The sequence below is a fragment of the Petaurus breviceps genome, unplaced genomic scaffold, assembly GCF_028583685.1.
Source record: "Petaurus breviceps papuanus isolate PSGF00001 unplaced genomic scaffold, PetGlider_PUasm1.0 125, whole genome shotgun sequence".
Classification (NCBI taxonomy): domain Eukaryota; kingdom Metazoa; phylum Chordata; class Mammalia; order Diprotodontia; family Petauridae; genus Petaurus; species Petaurus breviceps.
Window position 1 is genome coordinate 5,695,761 of NW_027185653.1, and position 21,678 is coordinate 5,717,438.

At 38.9% G+C, this 21,678-nt stretch overlaps 1 protein-coding gene across 9 annotated transcripts in view; it reads right to left on the minus strand.

Annotated features, from left to right (window-relative positions):
- The window catches only part of MOB3B (MOB kinase activator 3B), a 324,421-nt gene that overhangs the window by 41,239 nt on the left and 261,504 nt on the right, over positions 1-21,678 (minus strand). For 5 of the 9 annotated variants that reach the window (XM_069090475.1, XM_069090492.1, XM_069090465.1 and 2 more), the window contains one exon: positions 1,829-8,001. In XM_069090475.1, coding sequence (XP_068946576.1) covers positions 7,972-8,001 — 30 coding nt within the window. In that variant the 3' untranslated portion in view covers positions 1,829-7,971. Of the gene's footprint in view, positions 1-1,828; positions 8,002-21,678 lie in introns of those variants that run through there. The other 4 variants (XR_011168757.1, XR_011168747.1, XM_069090519.1 and 1 more) reach the window with 4 other exon arrangements.

Consider the following 21,678-nt stretch of genomic DNA (forward strand, 5'->3'; position numbering starts at 1 on the left):
CTCCTAAGCTGTCTTGGGCTGGAAAACTGTTTCACTCCTTTTTGTGGGTTCAGCCACCCACTCTAGAACTTGTTTTGAGTAATTTTTAAAGGTATTTGGAGGGATTTAGTGAGAGCTCAGCTGAGTCCCTGCCTTTTCTCTGCCATCTCGGTCTATTTCCAGTACAAATCTTAAAATCCCTCCTCCCCGTCTATTTATGCTGTTACTCTAGAGGGCATCCTCCTAGGCCCTCAGACAGGCAAACTAGGAGTCATACTCAGCTCCTCACTATCTCTCAACCCACCCCCTTATCCAGTCTATTGCCAAGACCTTTGATTTCATCTTTGCAACATCTCTTGAATACTCTCTCACCTGTCTTCTGTCACTGTCATTACTCTAGTGTAGTATCTTATCACCTCATGTCTGAACTACTACAATAGCCTTCTGGTTGGTCTGCCTGCCTCAAATCTCTCCCCATTTCAATCCATCCTTCATTTAGCCACTAAAGTGATTTTCCTAAATTACAGGTTCAATCATCTCTCTCTCTCTCTCTCTCTCTCTCTCTCTCTCTCTCTCTCTCTCTGTCTCTCTCTCTCTCTCACACACACACACACACACACACACACACCCCACTAAATAAAATCCAATGGCTTCCTATCATCTCCAGGGTCAAATACAAAATCCTCTGTTTGGCATTCAGAACACTTCATATCTTAATACTTTCCTTCCTTTCAAATCTTCTTACACCTTATTCCCCACCATGTATTCTCCAATTTAGTGACACTGGCCTCCTTACTGTCATACAAATAAAACACCCATGTCTCAGCTCCAAGCATTTTCGCTGGTTGTCCCCATGCCTGTAATGTTCTCATTCCTCATCTCCATCTACTGACTTCCCTGGCTTCCTTTCAGTTGCAACTAAAAACCAATCTTCTACAGAAAGTCTTTTCCAATCCCTCTAAATTCTAGACCCTACCCTCTGTCAGTTATTTCCTATTTATCCTATATGTAGCTTGTATGTATGTTTTTTGTTGTCTACCCCATTAGATTATAAATTCCTTGAGAGCAAGGACTGTTTTTTTTGCCTCTATTAATAATTCCAATGCTTAGCATATGTGCCTTGGTGTCTCAGCCAGTGTTTGCCACATAGTACGCACTTAGTAAATGTTTATGGATTAATCAAATATTCTTTGACATAGCAATACTAATACTCTGTCTATGCCTCCAAGAGATAAAAAAGGATAAAAACATTTTTGTACAAAATATCTATAGCAATTCTTTTTTTTTGTAGTAGCAAAAAACTGGAAAGTGTGTGTCCATCAAGTAGGGAATGGCTGAAAAAGTGATGGTATATGAATGTAAGAGAACACTTTGTGCTAAAAGAAATGAAGAAGACAGTTTCAAAGAAAGCTAGGAAGATTTGTATGAATTGATGAGGAATGAAGTAACCTGAACCAATTTATATAACTAAGACAAATTTATACTATAATATGACATTGTAATGACAAACAACTTTGAGAGACTTAAATCTGATTTTCGGATTAATGACCAACCATGGTTGAAAAGGATTGGTGATGAAGAATGCTGTCCAACTAATTCATGACAGAGAGGTGATGGACTAAATATGCAGAATGAGACACATTTTGTACATGGTCAATGTAGGGATTTATTTTGACTATGCATATTTTTTTTATTAGGGATCTTGGGTTTTTTCTTCTTTTTTATTTTCCAGTGGGAGTGAATGGGAGGGAGAGAAAATAAATGCTTATTAGTAGAAAACAATTCATTTAAAATACTGGTAGAATTGCTGAAGACATTAGCCTTTTTGAAAAGAACACATAACACAGTACAGGTTATAAGTCTTTTATTTGTGCCATTTGAATTCATCATGTTCACAAATGAGAATTGATTTCACAAGTGCCCTTCCATTTTATCCAATTTTTCAATTCTGAAAATGATGTTAATCTGTTTTCTAACATTAAAATCCTTTGTTTAATCAGAGACAGCTACAATATTCTAAAAATATTCTATTTTCTTGGGTACTGCTAAAAAAGATACTGGGCAAATGAGAAGTGTGGAGACTAAAAAGTAGTCAAATTAACTGCTTCATTAGAAATTGCCTCTTCTAAATATTACAAAAATCTATTCAATGGAAAATAACTTACCCAGAACTAACAAAAGTTCAGAGAAGAATATCCTGTTATAAAACTTCAATTTATCTGTTTTTAAGCAGGAACTTAAAAAAAAACCACCAGTCAAAAATGTCAACTCTGTTTGGCTAACTCCAGAATAGCATCACCTCTCTCAACACGAGCAAAAAGGTTACAGAGGGAATTATTTGACATGATGACAGATGTGTTACTTGGGACTCCCTTTGGTCACTGTGCAATTAAAGTAACAGGAGAAAAAATGGTCCTACATTTCCCCTGATAGTCCCTGCCCACACTAAATGTCACTTTAAGAGTATTAATCTATACTATTAATTTCTGCCTTGTGTTATTCCCTCTCTCCTCTCTCCAGAATCCTATGCCTAAAGGTGGGAGCCTATTTCTAACGGCGGGAGCCTATTTCTAACATATTGCTTCCTTATCTCTATTAGTGCTAAGTAGAACAACATGTCTAAAAAAAACCTGACAGTATCAGAATCTGTTTATTTATTTATATGGAGGAAGTTTTATTTTAGTTGATTATTTATAAAGGCCACATTGATTATGTAGTGAACTGATTCACCCTATTATGGGCATCTTAAGAATTAAAATTCTTATCAGATCAGATTCATGGTTCATTAGGCTGGAGTAACAGACAGCCATCTTGCCTTTTACTTTTGGCTCACATGATATCTAATCAGCGTGGGATGGGGTCTAAATTATTAGATGGGAATACAAGTGGCTTGGAAGTCATATCCAGAGAATATCAGCAGAACTTGGAGGATGGGGAAAGTGAGAGCTGAAAGCAGAGAGGAGAAGCACACAGCAAATAATATTCTCTAGTGTAATGGTGTCAAACTCAAATAGAAAGAATATTGACTTAGAAAACCACATATTAACATTATCTATGTTTGACTGTATTTATTTTATTTAATATTTCCCAATTATATTTTAATTTGGCTGAACTTGAGAGTAGGGGTAAGGGAGCTACATAGCACTAGGGGAGTCAGTCCTATTTCCATTTTAATATTTTTCAATGATGTGGATATAGAAAAGAGATTGTTTGTAGAAACAACTATCTAGGAGTAGGTGCAGGTGGATTGAAATAGAACCCTGTAGCAGAATTATAAAAATCTTTTTTTAAATCTATTTTTTAAAGTGTTAATAAATAAATAAAATTGATTCAATGACGTCATGTTCTCAAGGTCCTTGAAAAGACAAAACACACATAATTAAACTAAGAACCGCTTATGTGTAGGCATAGCAATATAAGATCATACTGTATCATGGATGGACCAGGAAGTGAGTAGTACAATTTATGTTGGTGTGTAACAAAGGAGAATTATGAGATAATTCTTCTAATGTGGTCATAATTAGTGCACTGTGTCTATTTTTGGTCTTTTTACAAACTCCATTGGGAAATAGAGAATGTGAGAAAATGTTCAAAGAGAATTATAAAAATAATTAAGGAAGTTAAGTAGGATCTAGAGGGGCAACATGGCATACAGAAATAAGAGAACTTGGAGTCAGGAGAACCTGGGTTCAAGTTCTAAACTAGCTATATATACATACATATATATATATATATAATATATGTATGTATACATATGTATTAGTAAGGTACTTAAATTCTCAGTACCCCAAACAACTCTCTAACATTTTAACTTGTTAAATGTATTCAATAAAAGGGAGATAATATTTGCAAAAATGCTTTATAAACTTTAAAGCCTTTTAAATGTTAGTTACTAATTGCCATTGGTGGAGTTCCCACACCAAGAATTCCTCACATGGGTTAAATCAGAGGTCTGTAACAACAACAACAACAACAACAACAAAAACCTATGAAAAAATGTTCAAGAAATGAATTCGTCAATTTGGAGATGAAAAGGCTAAAGGGTAATTTCCCAATAGCCTTTAGCTAGAGGAAGGGCCCTAGCACAAAATCTGCTACTATACTTGATCTTTAATCAGAACACAGCTGGTATGTGTGGGAGACGGGGTGGGGAGGGGGATTGTGTTTTACCTGAAGCATACCTGATTTACATGAGTTGTTCTTCAGAAGTATTTCAGTAATTCTTGAATCCTAGGTTAGACTACTTAATGGAGTTATGAAATTTCCTTGTTCGATGGTCTTTAAAAATAGAAAAATTCTCATTCATTGTACTGTTCTGCCAGAGTAGGAGGGATAAACCAAGTGGCTTCTAAATGACCCTTCTACCCACTTTCCTAAGACAATGATTGGTATCTGTAGTCTTGAGAGAATATGAGGGGAAACGTTTCTCTAAGACAAAAAAAAAAAGTAGAAGCATGAGCTAGATCAACAAATCATGGGGACCTGAGTGTAAGAACATGGGATAAAAATTGAAATAAGAGAAATACACGTATTTGATATCTGGTTAAAGTATAGGGAAAATTCAAATCTACCCTAGGAAATTGACTCAAATCTCTCCTATAAGGAAATTCTACCCACATTCTTCATCTTTCAGTTAAATGGAATGTTAGAAATTGACATCCATTGAAATGGCACCTAATCCCTCCTAAACACATCAAGGAATATGAACAAAATAGGAGATTATAACAGAGAAATGATTGAATTTACTATGAACTGGGGCAGGTTATCTAGTATTGAATATCCAAAACTCTTGAGCGAATTATTCTATCCTTTTGCATCCTCCTTTTTAATTTAGAACTATTACTCAAATGTCATAGTGATGCTAGTCAATGATGTAATAAAGCACAATAGAAGCCAGGAATGATGTTCATATTCATATCATCTTTTCCCAAAGCAGGGAGGCTTCATACTGGGTCATTATCCGGGCCAATAGTTAAAGGATTATTCTGTTCTCTTTGGGGTTTTCATTCACTTTATTTCCTTTCCTTTCACATAAGATATATATGTATATGATGCAGTTAGGCAAAAAAAAAAAGTGGTCAGAATTGCCTAATGGTTTCTTTCTGGAATTTGCTAAACAAAATCTTATAGATCCAGCTTAAAACTAAAACAATAAACATCAAAACAAAACACAAACCCACAACAAATGGTAAAAAAAACCCACCCTAGAACAGTTCATTAGTGCAATTAGGAGTATGTACAGCCAAAGGAAAGCCATACCAAGAGGAAAAAACTCACAAAGCTACTTAAAAAAAAGTTGAGTAGAAATTTCATGTGCAGAAACAGTTTAAAATAGCATTAAAAAGATCTGTTAACAAATTCAGATTTCCAATTCCTACAAAATTAGGCACAAATAGCATCCGAAGTGGCATCAATGAAACATAAGAAAGCTCATAATTTTGATTTCAAAACACCAATATATTTTAGCTTTTCCAAGATACACACAACAAAGTTTTGAGAAGACGACTCACCAAAATTTATGTTTTATTTGTCTTTCATTAAGGTTTTTTTTTTATATTGCATAGGTCTGGAGATGATTCTAATTACTTTTTTCTTTGAATCTTTGGGATGTTTTCTCTGTGGATTCCTAAACAAAAATGATATTTTAGATCAACATGGCTTTTTCACTCTCATATAGGGACATAGAAACACAGTGGAGAGGCATGTTTGCCAGTGATGTAGTATAAACTGAATACCAAGAATATATAGAGAGGTAGCAGCAATTGGGACCTTTAAAATAAACATCCTCTTCCAAAGCAAAGGTAGGTCTTCTTGGTTGGCCCAATACTGAATGTTATGGGGTTCAAAAGTCTAGCCCTTAGTCCATGTGGATGAATGATTTTATTTCTTCTGATCTAGTTGTATTTATACTTTCACAAAAAATTACTTTAAATACCCATTTTTGCAATGTTATTCTTTTGGTTATTTCCATAAACTGATATTTTGTGGATGCCCCAAAGTAGAGTCTGTCAGGACCATCGGTAAAAACACAAAATGAACACTTCATCTACCAAAATCCTGTATAATGTTTTAAAGAGATATCTCTATTCTGCTGTGTTAGGCATTCTTTTTCAGGAATGGGGTGGGCAAGATGATCAGTGAAGTCTCTCCCTACTCTGCAGCTCGATGATTGCACGAAGCAGCGTAGAATACATCATGGGCACTGTCAATTGAGAAGGACAGTGAGAAGAGGCTAGATGCAGAAACAAGAGTTACGCTGTCTTTGGACACCATGGCACAGAACCAGCTTGAAATGCTATGTACCTTGGGGGTGGGGGGGTAGGTGCGCTGGAGCCAGGAGGACCTACGTTGAAATCTGGCTTCAGACACTTAACACTTACTAGCTGTGTGACCTTGGGCAAGTCACTTAACCCCAAATGCCCTGCCTTTCCACCTCCAAAAGAAAAGCAAAAAAAAAAAAAAGAAATACTATGAACTTTGTAGCCCACAATCAGTTTAATATTTTGCAATAAAGCCCTGCAGGAGCTATAAGAAAGAGAAAGAAGACATAGACTCGTGTGATATACCACAACCACAGGCTGAGGCTAAAAGTCAACCAATTAAAGATTTTGTTCACATAATCCTCCATAAACAGAGGCTGCTTTCTCTCAGCACTGAACTGCCCAGTTGTAATTTCCAGTTTCCACTTGTATCCCTTCTAACAAAAGGAAGAGTTCCCTGAATGGAAGAGATAGAGAGTGAGGGAGTAAAGGACAGTGCAAAATGCATGAGTTTTCCTAATGCCTCTCTGAGTCCTCCCCCCAATCATTAATGCATTCTGCTTCCGGAAAATTACGCTGCATCGACTTTGAATTTCCTTATTTGCGTCCATGGTGTGTCCTCCAACAGAATGAAAGCTCCCTGAGGACAGGTGCTCTTTTAATTCCTGTTGTTGTGTCACTAGACCTAGTACAGTACTTCGCATGCAGTAGGCACAGGGTAAATGTTGAATTTGATGCATACTGTAACCAAAGTCATTCAGGAACTTGGCCAATGCCTTGGCAAATCTTATTCTGGGAAATGACGACTTAATCAATAGATGGACAAGCATTTATTAAGCACTAACAACGTGCCAGGTACTGCGTTAAAGTCTAGGGACACAAAGACAAAAAAAATCAAAAGAGCTTACATTCAAACAGGAAGAACACTACAGACATATATAAGTACATACAACACAGATAAAAGGTAGCCTTGTATGGGGGTGTGGATGGGGTGAAAATGGGGAAGGCACGAGTAGGCGTGGGGCATCAGCAAAGGCCTCCTGCAGAAGACAGTGTCTGAACTGCCCTCTAGTTTTAACACAAAGACACTATTGGAAAATGAGGCAGGAGCTCACAAGTAGCAGACCCATGAGAGGAAGTCATGCTTCTGTTCTCTGGTGGATTTATCAAGACTTTAATGTTCTATGGAGTTTTAAAATATTATACAGGATTAGGATAGGACTTTGTAGGATGGAAAACTTGATACAGAAAAAAAAAACCTGTGGAGGATCCTGAGTTCTCCAATTCACACTACACTTAGAAAAGAAAGCAAAGGAAAAATCGACTAACTGACAAGGCTGGTCTAGTCAGTGAGAGGAAAAAAGTATCAATATGTATCTCAGTCTTAAGACCTGAATTCCAGTAAAGCTGAGACAACTGGATCATGTATTGAACTGTTAAGAGTCTATAACTGCAGAGGCTTCATTCTGGAGAGTTCTTAAGCCAGAAAAATAAATGGAAGTTTTCTCCTTCTTTGCTTTGCTTTGTAATACACCTGGTCAGTACGATATTGCTAGCAGCACTCTGAGGGTTAAAAGCATACACAGCGAATGGGCAGCATGGCAGAGAAAAATCACTGCCTGTCACCAACCTCCTGGGAATCAACAAGTTATTTTAGTCTGAAAGGTCTGCTTCATGCTCCCGCTCAAGCCCCTGAAGAAGTTGCCTTCCTCCTTCTTCTGATGGTGGCTCTTTAGTGACACATTCTGCTGGTCATTTCTTTCTGAAAAAGAAGAGGGAGAGATGGAATTAGAAGTTTTTTTCTTTAAGCCTGGGTCTCCTCATTTCACTCAGGCTGGTCATACAGGTCTCATCCCAACGTGGATCAGCATGGAAGATTTTACCTGCTCTCTTTCAACCAGGGGCTGGTTTGGCCCTCCTGGGGCCCCATCACCACTCAGAGCTCACCATATTGGTGGTTAGATGTGTATGGATACTCCATTAACTTGAGCGCACTGCAGCTCAGACTCCCATTGTGACTGTTCCTCCACAGCAGGTGAGGTCTACCGCACTTGGGGTACTCAGTAGTTTTAATAAAACAAAAAAGGTAATTATCTTACCTATATAAACAAATGGATTTCTAGACCCCTTCCCCCCAGCTGTTTATCAAAGAATCATAGAATCACAGAAGTAACGATGGGAAGAATCTGAGAGCATTTGGTTCAACTCCTGTTCTATAGATGGGTAAATTAAATCCCATGGAGATGAAGTGACCAAAGAAGTAAGCATCAAAGACAGAATTTGAACCTAGTTTCTCTGTCCCCAGACACAATCTTTTTTCCACTAGAGGGGAGCTCAAACTGGGTATCTCAGTGCTACATGTCAAACTCAGCCTATTCAAAATGGGACTTTACAATCTCTCCAAAGTATGTTCCTTTTTTCATTTCTCTCTGTGTGAAGTACTGCCACTGACCTGGTTTCTCATATCTGAAGCTCTGGGCTTCTTTTTGACTCTCTCTTATGCTCTCATATGCAATCAGTTACCAAGTTCAGTCTATGTCCGCTTAGCAACAACTGTCAGATCCATTCCCTCCTCTGCACTCCCTGTTTCCATTGCTGCCACCATAGCACAGGCCCTCGTGCCACTTGCCTGCACTATTCCAACAGCCTGTCTATGGATCCTGCTCCTACCTTCTCTCCCTGCTTGAAAGCAGGTTCCACATGACTGTAACAATAACCTTTTTGCCACCACCAGGCTTTCCAGTTATAATTCATATTACTCCCCCACAATGCTCTAGTAAAACTGGATGACTGATTGTTCCCTGCTCTGCCAGCACACCTTGTTTTCCTGTGCCTTTGTATCTTTGTTCATGCTGTGCCCTAGGCTTGATTTAATTTTTATTTTTATTCAACAAATACAGATTCTTATATAATCTTTGAAGTCAACGTCAAAATGATTGCTTTCATTGATCATTCCCTGATCTCCTGTGGAGTTTTCAAAACAATATATTTTCAATGCACTGATGCACTGAACTTGTACATATAGTCACATTGTGTATTAAAAGTGAGTTTGCTTATCAACGCATAAGTCTCCATGAAGGGGGGGGGGGGGGGGCGGTATGGTACAGTGTAAAGAGTACTGACTCATAGGATAGGAATGAAACATCTAACCCAGCTTCTGATACATAGTACCCACAGTACTCAATTACAAAATGAGAGGCTTGGACTAGATCAGCCAAACAATCAATATTGATTAAGCACCTACTATGTCTATGTGCTAAGGCCTCTGAGGCTCCCTTTCTCTCTCTTTCTACGGCCTTAGGAATATGTCTTACCTAGATTTTGCAGATTTGAGTGCCTAGGGCAATTCTACACAGAACAGGTACATAATTAGTGTTTCTTGAATGAATGAATAAATGAGCAAATGATTTCTACATCTAGTTAAACCAAAATTCACTGCACTCCTCTCTAGTCTTTGAGGCAGACAATACTGTCTGCTATCTTTATTTCTGAGGAGTGAAGGGAATAATATCAGTAAATGATTAATATGCTGATCATATCTGCTAAGATAGGCCTGACCTCTAGCATAGCTGAGGTCAAGTATTTGAATCAAGAGAAATCACTAAAGCTATAAAGCAGGAAACACTTGGTTAAAGAACTATGGGATAAGGGGCGGCCAGGTAGCACAGCGAGTAAGAGCACTGGCTCCAGTGTTGAGAAGACCTGGAGATCAAATCCCAGGCTCAGACACTTAGCATCCACCCAGAAACACCTGGCCGTGTAACCTTGAGCAAGTTACTTAACCCCACTTGCTTAGGGGCGGCCAGGTGGCTCAGCGAGTAAGAGCACCGGCTCCAGTGTCGGGATTGACCAGGATCAAATCCAGGCTCAGATACTCAGCACCACACCCAGAAATAACTGGCTGTGTAACTTTGAGCAAGTTACTTAACCCCAATTACTTTAAAAAAAAAAAAGAACTATGGGATAATTGTATGTATATAACCTATGTCTGATTGCTTATTGTCTCAGGGAGGAGAGAGGGATAGAATTTGGAACTTAAAACTTTAAATAAAAATGTTTTTAAAAATTGGGAAAAAATAAAGGCATCTTCAGAGAAACACATAACAAGAAAAAAAGATGGTCTGGTAAGGAAGCAAAAGCAAGAGAGGGACAGCCTGCTCCTGCATTGTCCTGGTGTCCACATGATGGCAAGGGAATCCAAAGAGAGCTGGGCAGACTTTCTATGCTATAGGATGGCATGGCAGAGTAATACCATACAGGTAGAACTTTCGTAGATCGTGTTCTATATTGTCGGGAGTGCTCACACTGATGAGACCCCGGGTCCTTTGAAGCAATGATGTATAAACCATTCCAATCCATGCCCACAAATGATGATGCCCACATTCACGTATGTGCTCACAGGAAAATGACAATTCATTCGCCTGATTCAGATCTATGCTAATTAATATGTGAGCTCCGTTCTACTGCTTGTTTCTATTCAGATTCCACAGGCATCAGCATTTTGACAGAACATCTTTGTGTCTAAGGCAGAACGGCAAGCTGTAGGAAGAGGAGGCACAATGAAAAGGTGATGTCCATTTGTCCATGCATCTGGGGCAATGTAAGCACTGCAGCTGAATAGCAGGTCTGACTCTAAAAATTATTTGCAATAATTCAGTGTTTCCACACATAGCCTGTACAACACATATACATTCAAATGAGTCTGATTGACCTGGATTGTGGATAATGAGAGTCAAAATGAGCCCTTAGCAATCACCTAGTCTAGTTTGCTGTGGGCCAGCTAGGCAGCACAGTACAGAGAGGGCTGAGCCTGAAGGCAGGAGAATTTAAGTTCAAACCCAGCTTCAGATGCTTACCATAAATGTGACCCTGGGCAAGTCACTTAACCCTGTTTGCCTCAGTTTCTTCATCTATAAATGATCTGAAGGAAATGGCAATGGGGTCATAAAGAGTTGTACTTTTGTACTTAAACCATTGAAAAATGGCTGAAGAATAACCAAATTTAGGTTAAGTGACTTGTCCAAGGTCACATAAGAAATACAATCACAGATATAAAGCTTGAAGGAGCACCTAAGGACAATTTATGGCCAAATTCCACATTTTATAGATAAGGTTAAGTGATTCGTTCAAGGTCATGTAGGAAGTAACAGGTGGAATTTGAATCAAGATCCTCTGATTCTGGAGCTAGTGAGTACCAACAAGCTCTGAATTAATTCTTTTTAAAAAATCTTATGACCCTCTCATCAATAAACATGAATATTTCATATACAAACCACAGAAAAAAAATCCTGCAAGTAAAATCATGAGTGTCCCATATGCACAGCTTGTTTTTCTTTTGAAAGAGTCTATCAGATTCAGCACAGTGGCATCTACGCTGCTCTGCCTGTCTTTCTCTGCATCTTTCCTCTCTGTCTTGGGCTCTTCTTTAAAGTTTCAATTCTCTCTTCTTTCTTTCCCCCTTCTGTTTTCTCTCACTACCCTTAGCCACCCACAGTATCCCATAACTCACTGTACCCCCTCTTTAAAAATAAAGCCCTTGTTTTTAAACAGATACACATAGTCAAGCAAAACAAGATCATATAATGGACATATTTTAAAATTTATCTGAAAAGGTATGTCTTGTGCATCACCAGTTCATTTCTATTAAGTATTCTTTGTGAAGAGGTGGAGCATATTTTTTTTTCTAAGTTCACATCCAGCCTCAGACATTTACCAGCTGTGTGACCCTGAGAAAGTCACTTAACCTCTGTCAGCTTCAGTTCCCTCATCTGTAAAATGGGAATAATAATAGCACCTACCTGCTGGGGCTATTGTGAGGATAAAATAATTAATATTTGTAAAGAGTTTTGCAAACTTTAAGGCAATATATGTGTGTTTGTATATATGCAATATGTTTGTATATATGCAATATATTTGTATATAAAGATATATATGTATGTGTGTGTGTTTTTGTTTGTTCAGTTGCAGTTGTGGCCATTTGTGTTGTGTCCCCATTTTGGGCTTTCTTGGCAAAGATAATGGAGTGGATTGCCATTTCCTTCTCCAGATCATTTTACTGATGAGGAAAATGAGGCAAACAGGGTTAAATGACTTGCCCCTGGTCATATAGGCCAGATTTGAACTCAGGAAGATGATCTACTGTGGCACCTAGCTGTCCTCTCCTGCCACACACACACACATTGTAGCTGCCTCATCACCACCATCATCATCATCATCATCATCCATCTTCTGTACTCATAACTGGTCTTATTTTCAGGTATTTTTAATCAAAACCAAGAAAAAGAATGACAGCAATCAAAAAGAAGAATAGTAATCCAAGGATGTATTCTCATTACCCTACTGGCACCCATTAGAATAGTTGTGGGTGGTTCAAGGTATATGTATATGTTTATCATATATAATATAAAGTAATACACATGCATTTGTATACATATATGTATGTATAGATCAGTACTAGCATGTCAGGGTAAAGAAAAGGGAAGAAAGTTTTATTAAGCTGTTCTATCAAAATTCTATTAGGATTAGAATGAAACTTCAGGGTTTAAAAAAGATGATTAGAAATTTCAGATAAAATTTATAACAGGTTCAATCATGTTTCAGACTGTCCTCATTCAGGTGACTGAATTCTTGAAGGCGCTTCTCTGTGTACTGCTTGCTGAGATCATTTAAAAACTTGTTGCTGAAAGAATGGTAATTCGACTTCATAAAAACAACCCAAAGTTCTTCTGTATCACCCTGTTCTTCCTAGTTACATACTCTCATGGGCATAGATAATGTCTCTGTAGCGAATGTGGAAGACCTATGGAAGACCATTAAGGATAGCTTTGTCAAAGCTACCTATTGATTGAAGTGATCTGACAGTACCACCTCACTGACAACTTTTTAACTTAAAAAATATGTCTCATGGATTAAAGTTCTAGTTTATTATTGGGAAATACTGTGTGTAGGTTAGAAATGGGAAATTAATTGCAGTGGCTAAAATTCTGAACCTGGAGTCAGGAAGACTTGGGTCCAAATTTATTACTAGACTCAGACATTTACTAGTTGTATGAAATTTTAATAATGGAGTATTTAACATCTTTCTACGTAGTGAGTAGACAAAAAATAATTTTTAACAAAAACATGATATTATACTGTCTTGTGGATTTATATTTCTATTTTTAAACAGGTAAAATCCTCTATTTCCTACTCACCATTTTTGATATTAAAATAACTATCTTGAGGGCTACAGAATCTTGCTTTTACCACTCAAGTCATGCAATCACTGAAATTCAGAGTTGAAAGGGCTCTTAGTCTATTCCCTCATGTTATGGATAAAGATATGAAGGCCTCCAGAAAGTAAATCATGGTGTCAGAGTAATAACCTATACTGAGAGCCTTCTGATTTCAGAACATCTTGCTGCTTAGTTTACTAACCCACTTAATTTTTTAAGCAGCAAGGTATTGATCCCTTACCATAGCTGGACAAAGATCAGGGACTTTAAACACAATCTCCAATTTGAACAAATTTCCAATTATAAAAGTAAGCCCCATGTTTTGTAGGCAAAGTTGCCTGTCCATACAAGCCCATGGAAAAAGCTGCATAGTTACATGACAGAGAAACAGCAAAAGCAGATCTGTGAGAACAAAGCAAAAGAGTTTGGAAGAATATCATGACAATTACTTTGAAAAAGGAAAATGGGCTTGGCAAAAGGGGTTATCTAAATTTTTTAAAAATATATTCCAACAGAAATAGGAAACACAAAAAAGGTTTTTTGAGCACATATTTGCCTTGAATTTTGGTTGCCTTTCTGTTCACTGGATGATGTGAGCTGAAAAAAGTTAAAGTTAGTTGTTTAAAGTGATATGGATAGTAAGTAGCAGAGTTTGGTTTTGAACCCACATCTGGATTTGAAGAGATATTAAAGAAACATAGAGCACCTGGTATGGTGGGGCAGGCATGTATTCCCTACTACTGGGAAGCTAGTAGGCAGTTTGAACAGAGCCGTTCTAAAACAGGTAGGTATGTGGTACAGTGGACAGAATACTGGACCTGAAATCAGAAAGACCAGAGCTCAAACATGACCTTCAAAGACTAGCTGAGTGACCTTCTTAACCTCTGCCAAAACTGGAGAAGTAAACGGCAAACCATTCCAGTATGTTTGCTGAGAAAACCCTATTGACAATTGGACAGGTAAACTCACACATGACTGAAAAAATGAACATCAATAGGGTCTGAGCTGCATTAGGGCTAAAATTTATGAGGTATCTTCATTAAATCTGGTACTAACATGGTGAAGTCCTAAGTGTATGGAGCCACCTGCCTAGGAAAGAGCAAACCCGTCTAAATTGGAAAAAAGAATACATCGAAGCTTCCCTGATGATTAGCAGTGGCTGTAGTGGTTTGTAATGTTAATGGAATAGGAGGATCTTCCCTGTCCAGTAATGGGTCTATGTGGCCACACATGTCCCCTTTTCCCTTGGAACAGGAGTTGTGTTCCCAGCTCTAAAGGTACACCGGTATTTCAATCATGGGTGTCTTGCTGCTTTCACAGATGTGATACATCCTGAGTCACACAGAGCACATTTGGGAAGGAATTTGCCTAAGGAGGAGCTTGCTCAGGGGGAGGCTTGCTTGTAGGAAGGCTTTCACACCTTTGGGAACTAAGCTAAACAGGCACTGAGTCACAAGAGTTGTGGTGCCTTCTGACTCTGAGCCTATTAAAAACTATATATATATACTAGGATGCTGATTTTACTTTGGGGCTCACAAATGAGAAGGACCTTTTGATTCCCTGGACAGCCTCTGAGTAGCCATTTGTTAAGAGCCCCCCGACTACTCAGATGTTGGTACTCTCCCAATCTAGTGGTGCATGAAGGTGGTTGTACTACTTTGTTCAGACAGTTGGAGCCCTATCTGTTTGATTCTTTCTTGGATACTCACTTTTTTCTACTTATCTGTACTTATGTCTATTGATTAAAGTGAGATCATTAACCCCTTTTAAGCTGTCTTTCCTTTAGAAAAGCAGATCAAATAACCTGTGCTAGCAGCCCACCCTGTGTGCTAGTGTGGTTGCTACTACATGGTTGTGCTTGGAATGAGAATAGGGGAACTTGATCTCAATCTATCAATCAATAAAAAAAAATGAGAAAGATGAGCTTTTAAAGAAAGAAGAGATTCATAATAGTTTGCTAATAAGAACAATTTCTTGAACTAAAAACTACTTGGACATTAACTTTTTTATATTACTTTCTTAAACAAGTGCTGAAGTTACGAGGATTAAGGACAAGTTTATAAATTTTGGCTCTGAGAACATAATATATTAACTCTTTGGCCAAGAACAAAAAACCTAATATCATACAGAGAAAAGGAAAATTATTCCAGAAGAACAGAGGAGATGAAAAGAGATTAGGATAAAAAGAATGGGGAGTATTAAGGAGTACTCACTGTCAGAAAAGAGGAAATGTGCTTAAACTGCAGGGAAAAAAAATGTATAAGCATGACTGTGCTGGCTATGCAGTCAGGTGACACTTCGGCATGGACTCCTACGGAGATTTTCCTTACAAGGAGATTTTAACGAATAAGACTCCATTTGTCTGTTGAGCAAAGAGGATAGATCAAAAACATGGCCTTTTGAGATCCTTTGCATGATTAAATTGAATTGAATCGGTAGGATGTTGTTTCTTAGAGATCTGAAGGACTCCGAGCTGTGTTTTATTTACTTTTTATGTATGTATTTTGAGGAATGAGGGAAGATGAATGCTTTGACCATCCTGAAAATTCCATTTCTCTTGTATGTCTTTCACTTTCCCAAGCCCTCTTATATAAAATGCCAAAATTTTGCCAAAAGAGCCCTCAACAGGTCCTAAGCTCCTGCCAATGCATAGTCCACTCAAGGCTGTGACTATTTTTAATACTATATGACAAGGAGATATGTTATCTCTCCATCTAATTGCTAAGAGCTAAAAGAAGACCCTTTGGAAAAGCCAGCTTGCCTGGGTCAGCGGTAAGGGAAAGAACCAAACAGCGTGCTTGGCCACATTAGGAAAGGAGACTGAAATAATTTCTCTGGAGATTTTAATGAGGTAGTCGGAAGGCATTCCTAGTGATAGATCGCCATGAGGATGGCCTACTTGACCACTTTCTGGCCCCTTCCCTGAAAAACACTATGCAATTGATGTTTCATAAAGAATCCTAAGAATGGCCTTTGTGATTGGGGGCATGGAAGGGAAGAGGGAAATATGAAGAAAAGGGGGGAAATGGGTAGAAGGTGTTTCATTCTTTTAAACAGAAATTAAGTGTTTTCTCTGAATCCAAACCAAACCTCTCCACACTCTACTCCATCCTGAAGTGCTATTAGTAATGTCTTAATATCTTGTAATCCTTGTGCCCCGCACCCCTAACTTTATTGCAGTTCTTACTCTCCAATGGTCAGAGGGCCCTGCCAAGATCTGCTCGCTACCAATATCTCTATAGGACCAGTGCTGCTTCTGCTTTAAAGATATTTCCACCATTTGGAAACATTCACTAGCTCCTTCCATTCAGGGTCACAATCTTAGCCAGCAAAGTATTAAAATTTGGTGGTACTGATACAAAATATGCATAAAATAGACAGCAACACAAAAGTAGTGCAGTACTCTGACTTCCCTTGTTTCCTAGGTCTCAAATGGCTATAGTTATAGGAGGAACCTGGTATCAATCTAAGACACTTAAAAGGGAAATAATCCCCCTCCCACTCCATCCAGAATACACTTTTTGATACTACTGGGCTGCTTGAAGCATTCTCTTTCTAACAAAGACTTAATTTCCCCTCTGTAAACCCCAGAATCAAACAAGGAACTTCTATGGCTTCATAAGAACTGCTTCATTGCCTAGGATTGAAGCAACCTTAATTCCTTTCTGCTAACACACATTTAAGTATGACTCTTCTTCCAGTAGTGTTCAGCATGTCACATTCTTGCCCTCAAACAGGAACAAATAGGAAGTAACTTTATGGAGGGGGTAGCTAGGTGGTGCAGTGGATAGAACACAGGGCCTACAGTCAGGAAGACCAGAGTTTAAATCTGACCTCAGACATTTCCTATCTGTGTGACCCTGGGCAAGTCACTTAACCCTGTTTGCTTCAGTTTCCTCATATGTCAAATGAGCAGAGAAGAAAATGGAAAAGCAGTCCAATATTTTTGCCAAGAAAACCCCAAAGGCGGCCATGCAAAGTCAGGCGTGACTGAAATGACTGAACAACAAACAACAAACTTTACTGACAGTCCTGGAAAAGCAGATTGAGATGTTCTGGGTTAGTGGAGGAGACAGAAACTGTCTGGGTGTGAGGTAATAGTTTATCAAACCTATTAAGAATATTTCCATCACACCTTTTGTCTGTGAAGCTGAAAACATTTTTCCAGTCTCCCTCAATAATTCTCACATACATGTCACTGTGCAGTAAGAGAACACACAGGACTAATGTCATTGTAATGATCTTGTTTAGCAATGCTGAGTTGATTTGCAAAAATGATGCGTAATAAGGAGTCTTATTATTATTATCAATCTTATTATTAATTATTTATTATTAATTAATTATCAATCTTATTATTATCAATCTTTTGTTCCTCAGTTAATACATCATATCCCTCACTCCATTTTACAGTGGACTGTACCAACTGTTGCTTTGGCTCAGGGGGTGTGTCATTCCTCTCAATTTCTATGTTTGCTACAGATTCATGTAGAGCAGAGACTCCGCTTTTGCCTGTTTTCGCTCTATTTTGAATATACCACTTCCATTTGATTATACTAGCCTCTTGGGCACGTCCAATTCTGTGAGAAGCTGGGGTACTCATTACCCAGGTCATAATTGGGATTCCAGGTCTTAATATCACTTCATGGCCCACAGTCAGTTGTTCAGTCTCCACCAAAGCCCAATAGGCATCTAACAGCTGCTTTTCAAAAGGTGTGTACTGGACTCCCGATGAAGGGAGTTTCCTACACCCAAATCCCAAAGGTACATTTCGGTTTTGTTGTTTTTGCCATAAGCTCCAGTTTGCATAATCATCTTGTCCAGTCACTTGCAATTCCACTGGACCATTTTGCATGGGCCACAAATCTAGGGCCAATTATATGGCAGCCTTGGCTTCTTCAAAAGCTTTACTCTGCTCAAGTCCCCAATCGAATTCATATTTCTTCCTAGTGACTCTATATAAAGGTTTCAAAATCTGTCCCAAATGTGGAATGTGGTGCCTCCAGTATCCAAACAATCTATGAACTTTTGGGCCTCCTTCTTATTGGTAGATGTAGGAAAATCCTGAATCTTTTGTTGGGCTTAAGGAAGAATCTCTCGTAGTCCCTTGTTCCATTGTATACCCCAAAATTTTACATTTTGAGCTAGTCCTTGAACCTTTGCAGGGTTAATTTCCCACCCTTTACTTTTCATATGCTCAATTAGAAGGGTCAAACTCCTCTCCACTACTTTCGCATCTTTTCCCTGTATCATGATATCATCAATGTAGTGGGTAAGCTGTACACCAGGTAATTCATCCAACTGTTCAGCCACAATCCTGTGACAAATAGTGGGGCTATGTATGTACCCTTGTGGCAAGCGGGTGAAAGTATATTGTCTACCCTGCCAAGTGAAAGCGAATTGGTCCCATTGTTTAGGGTCTATTGGGATGGCGAAGAAGGCATTTGCCAAGTCAATAACTGCATACCAAGTCCCATCATATTTCTGGATCCTTTCTATTAAGGTGATGGTATCTGGAACAGCAGCATACAAAGAAGGAGTGACCTTATTCAATTGTCTGTAATCCACGGTCATTCTCCTCATCCCATCTGATTTTCTTACTGGCCAGACAGGATTATTCCGTCTTGTGGTTGTAGGGACTAACACTCCTGCTTCAACATATTCCTTTATAGTAGTGGTAATTTCATCTTGCCCACCTGGCACGCGATACTGTTTTAAAGTAATTACTTCAGAAGGTTCAGGTAAAGTGATTGGGTCCATTTTTAATTTTCCCACTAAAACTGTACTAATTCCTATCTTCCTTCAGGTAAATTCAGAGTCATGGGGCATTCCTTGTCAGCAGAGATTTCCTACGTCTTTCCAGACTCAGATGCCCAAGTCCCCTCACTACACTGGGATGTAAAAGTTCAGGGGGCTGGGACAGAGACAACCTCTCAAACCAACCCACCCTGGGACTTGCTGCTTATTGTATAAGCCTTGCTTCTTGTTAAAATGCAACCTAGTCTGGAGGTTACTCTTCACTGGGACCAACCCTTGTCTTGGAATTTTTCTTCTGATCTTCTCAAATTGTCCCAGAAAGACCCGAGTTGTGCACCTGTTCTTATTTATCTTCACCCCACTTTCTTTGCCCTAAAGTGCTATTTTAACTCTTTTGTGGGGGGAAAATCTTGAGAGCTTGGAATTTTCTGACCTACTCTGCCATCTTACCAGAATCCTCTCCAGCTCTGGTCTTTTCAACAAGAATGCTTTCCTCTATTTCACTGAATGCCCATTTCCCACCCTGAAGGATTATACTCAGTTTTGCTGCATAGGTGACTCTTGGTTTTAATCATAGCTACTTTGCCCTCTTGAATATCATATTCCAAGTTCTCTAATCCCTTAATGTAGAAGCTACTAAATCTTGTGGTCCCACTGTATGCATTTCTTTCTGGCTGCCTGTAATATTTTCTTCTTGATCTGGGAGGTCTGGAATTTGACTATAGCATTCCTGGAAGTTTTCATGTGGGCATCTCTTTCATGAGGTGATTGGTAGATTATTTCAATTTCTATTTTACCATCTGGTACTAGAATATCAAGGCAGTTTTTCTTGATAATTTCTTGAAAGATGATGTCTAGGTTCTTTTTTTTGTTACGGCTTTCAGTCAGGCCCAAAATTTTTTAAACGATCTCTCCTGGATCTAGTTTCCAAGTCAGTTGTCTTTCCAATGAGATATTTCACATGGTCTTCTATTTCTTCATTCTTTTGATTTTGTTTTATTGCTTCTTGATTTCTTATAGAGTCACTGGCTTCCATTTGCTTCATTCTAATTTTTAAGGAATTATTTTCTTCGCTGAGCTTTTGGACCTACTTTTCCACTTGTCTCATTCTTCTTTTTAAGGCATTCTTCTCTTCATTGCCTTTTGCCATTTGGGTTAGTCTATTTTAAGGTGTTATTTTCCTTCAGTATTTTGGGGGTATCCTTTGGGAAACTGTTGATTCATTTTTCATGATTTTCTTGCATCACTCTCATTTCTCTTCCCAATTGTTCCTCTGCTTCTCTTGCTAGAGTTTCCAAATCTTTTTTGAGATATTCCATTGCCTGAGGCCAGTCCATATTTTTCTTGGAGGCTTTGGATGTAGGAACCTTGACTTTGTTGTCTTCTTCCAGTTGTATGTCTTGATCTTCTTTGTCACCAAAGTTAGATTCTATAGTCTGAGGTTGTTTACACTGTTTGCTCATTTTCCCAGCCAATTACTTGCCTTTTTTAACTCTTTGTTGAAGTAGGACTCTGCTTTTAGTGTGGAGGGCACACTGTCCCAAGCTTCATGGGTTTTGTGCAGCTGTTTTCAGAGATACTTCCAGGGACCTGTAAATTTTCAGCTCTTCCAAGGTGGAATGATCAAAGGAGAGGGGCTTCCTCCTCTCCTGGCCTGTGAGTGATCACGAGCACGCTTTTCTGCCTTGGACCTGTGAGGAGGATTTCCTCTCCACTACTGCCACAAGCTCTGCCACACTTGCCCCAGCACTGAGACCCAGATCCAAGCAAGGGCAAAGCAAGAGAATCCTGCTTCAGTGCCAGCAAAGATACCCCTGCAATCCCCCTCTCAGCCTTCATGGGCCAAGAGCTCCACTGTTGCTTCTGCCACTGCCTTGGGGCTTAGGCAGGACTAGGGATGGTCTGGGCCACGCTCACCCAGGTCTGACAGACCTTTCCTACTGACCTTCTAAGTTGTCCTTGGCGTTTATGGGTTTAAAAGTCTGGAAACAGCCACCACTGCCACTGATTCAGTCCCCTGAGGCATGCTCCAGCTTTGCCTGTGTCCCAGTCTGTGCTGGTGCAGCCTGAGCTGGACTGCACTCCTCTCTCAGGGTGGTGCAACAGACAGACCTTTCCTGTTGACGTTCCAGGTTGTTTTGAGCTGGAAGTTTGTTTCACCCTATCATTTTGTGGGTTCTGCTGCTCTAGAATTTTTTTGAAGGAGGGAAGGCAAGGTAATTGGGGTTAAGTGACTTGCCCAAGGTCACACAGCTATTGAACTCAGTCCTTGCTTTTACTCTGCCATCTTGGCACTGCTCCCTTATGTATTGTATTTTAAAGGTAATGGGGAGCCACTGAAATTTTTTGAGTAGAGGAATGATATGGTCAGACCTATACTTGATGAATATCAATTTTGCATCTATGTGGAGGATGAATTGAAGAAGGTAAGTGATTAGATACAGGGAAACTAATTAAGAAGCCATTGCAAT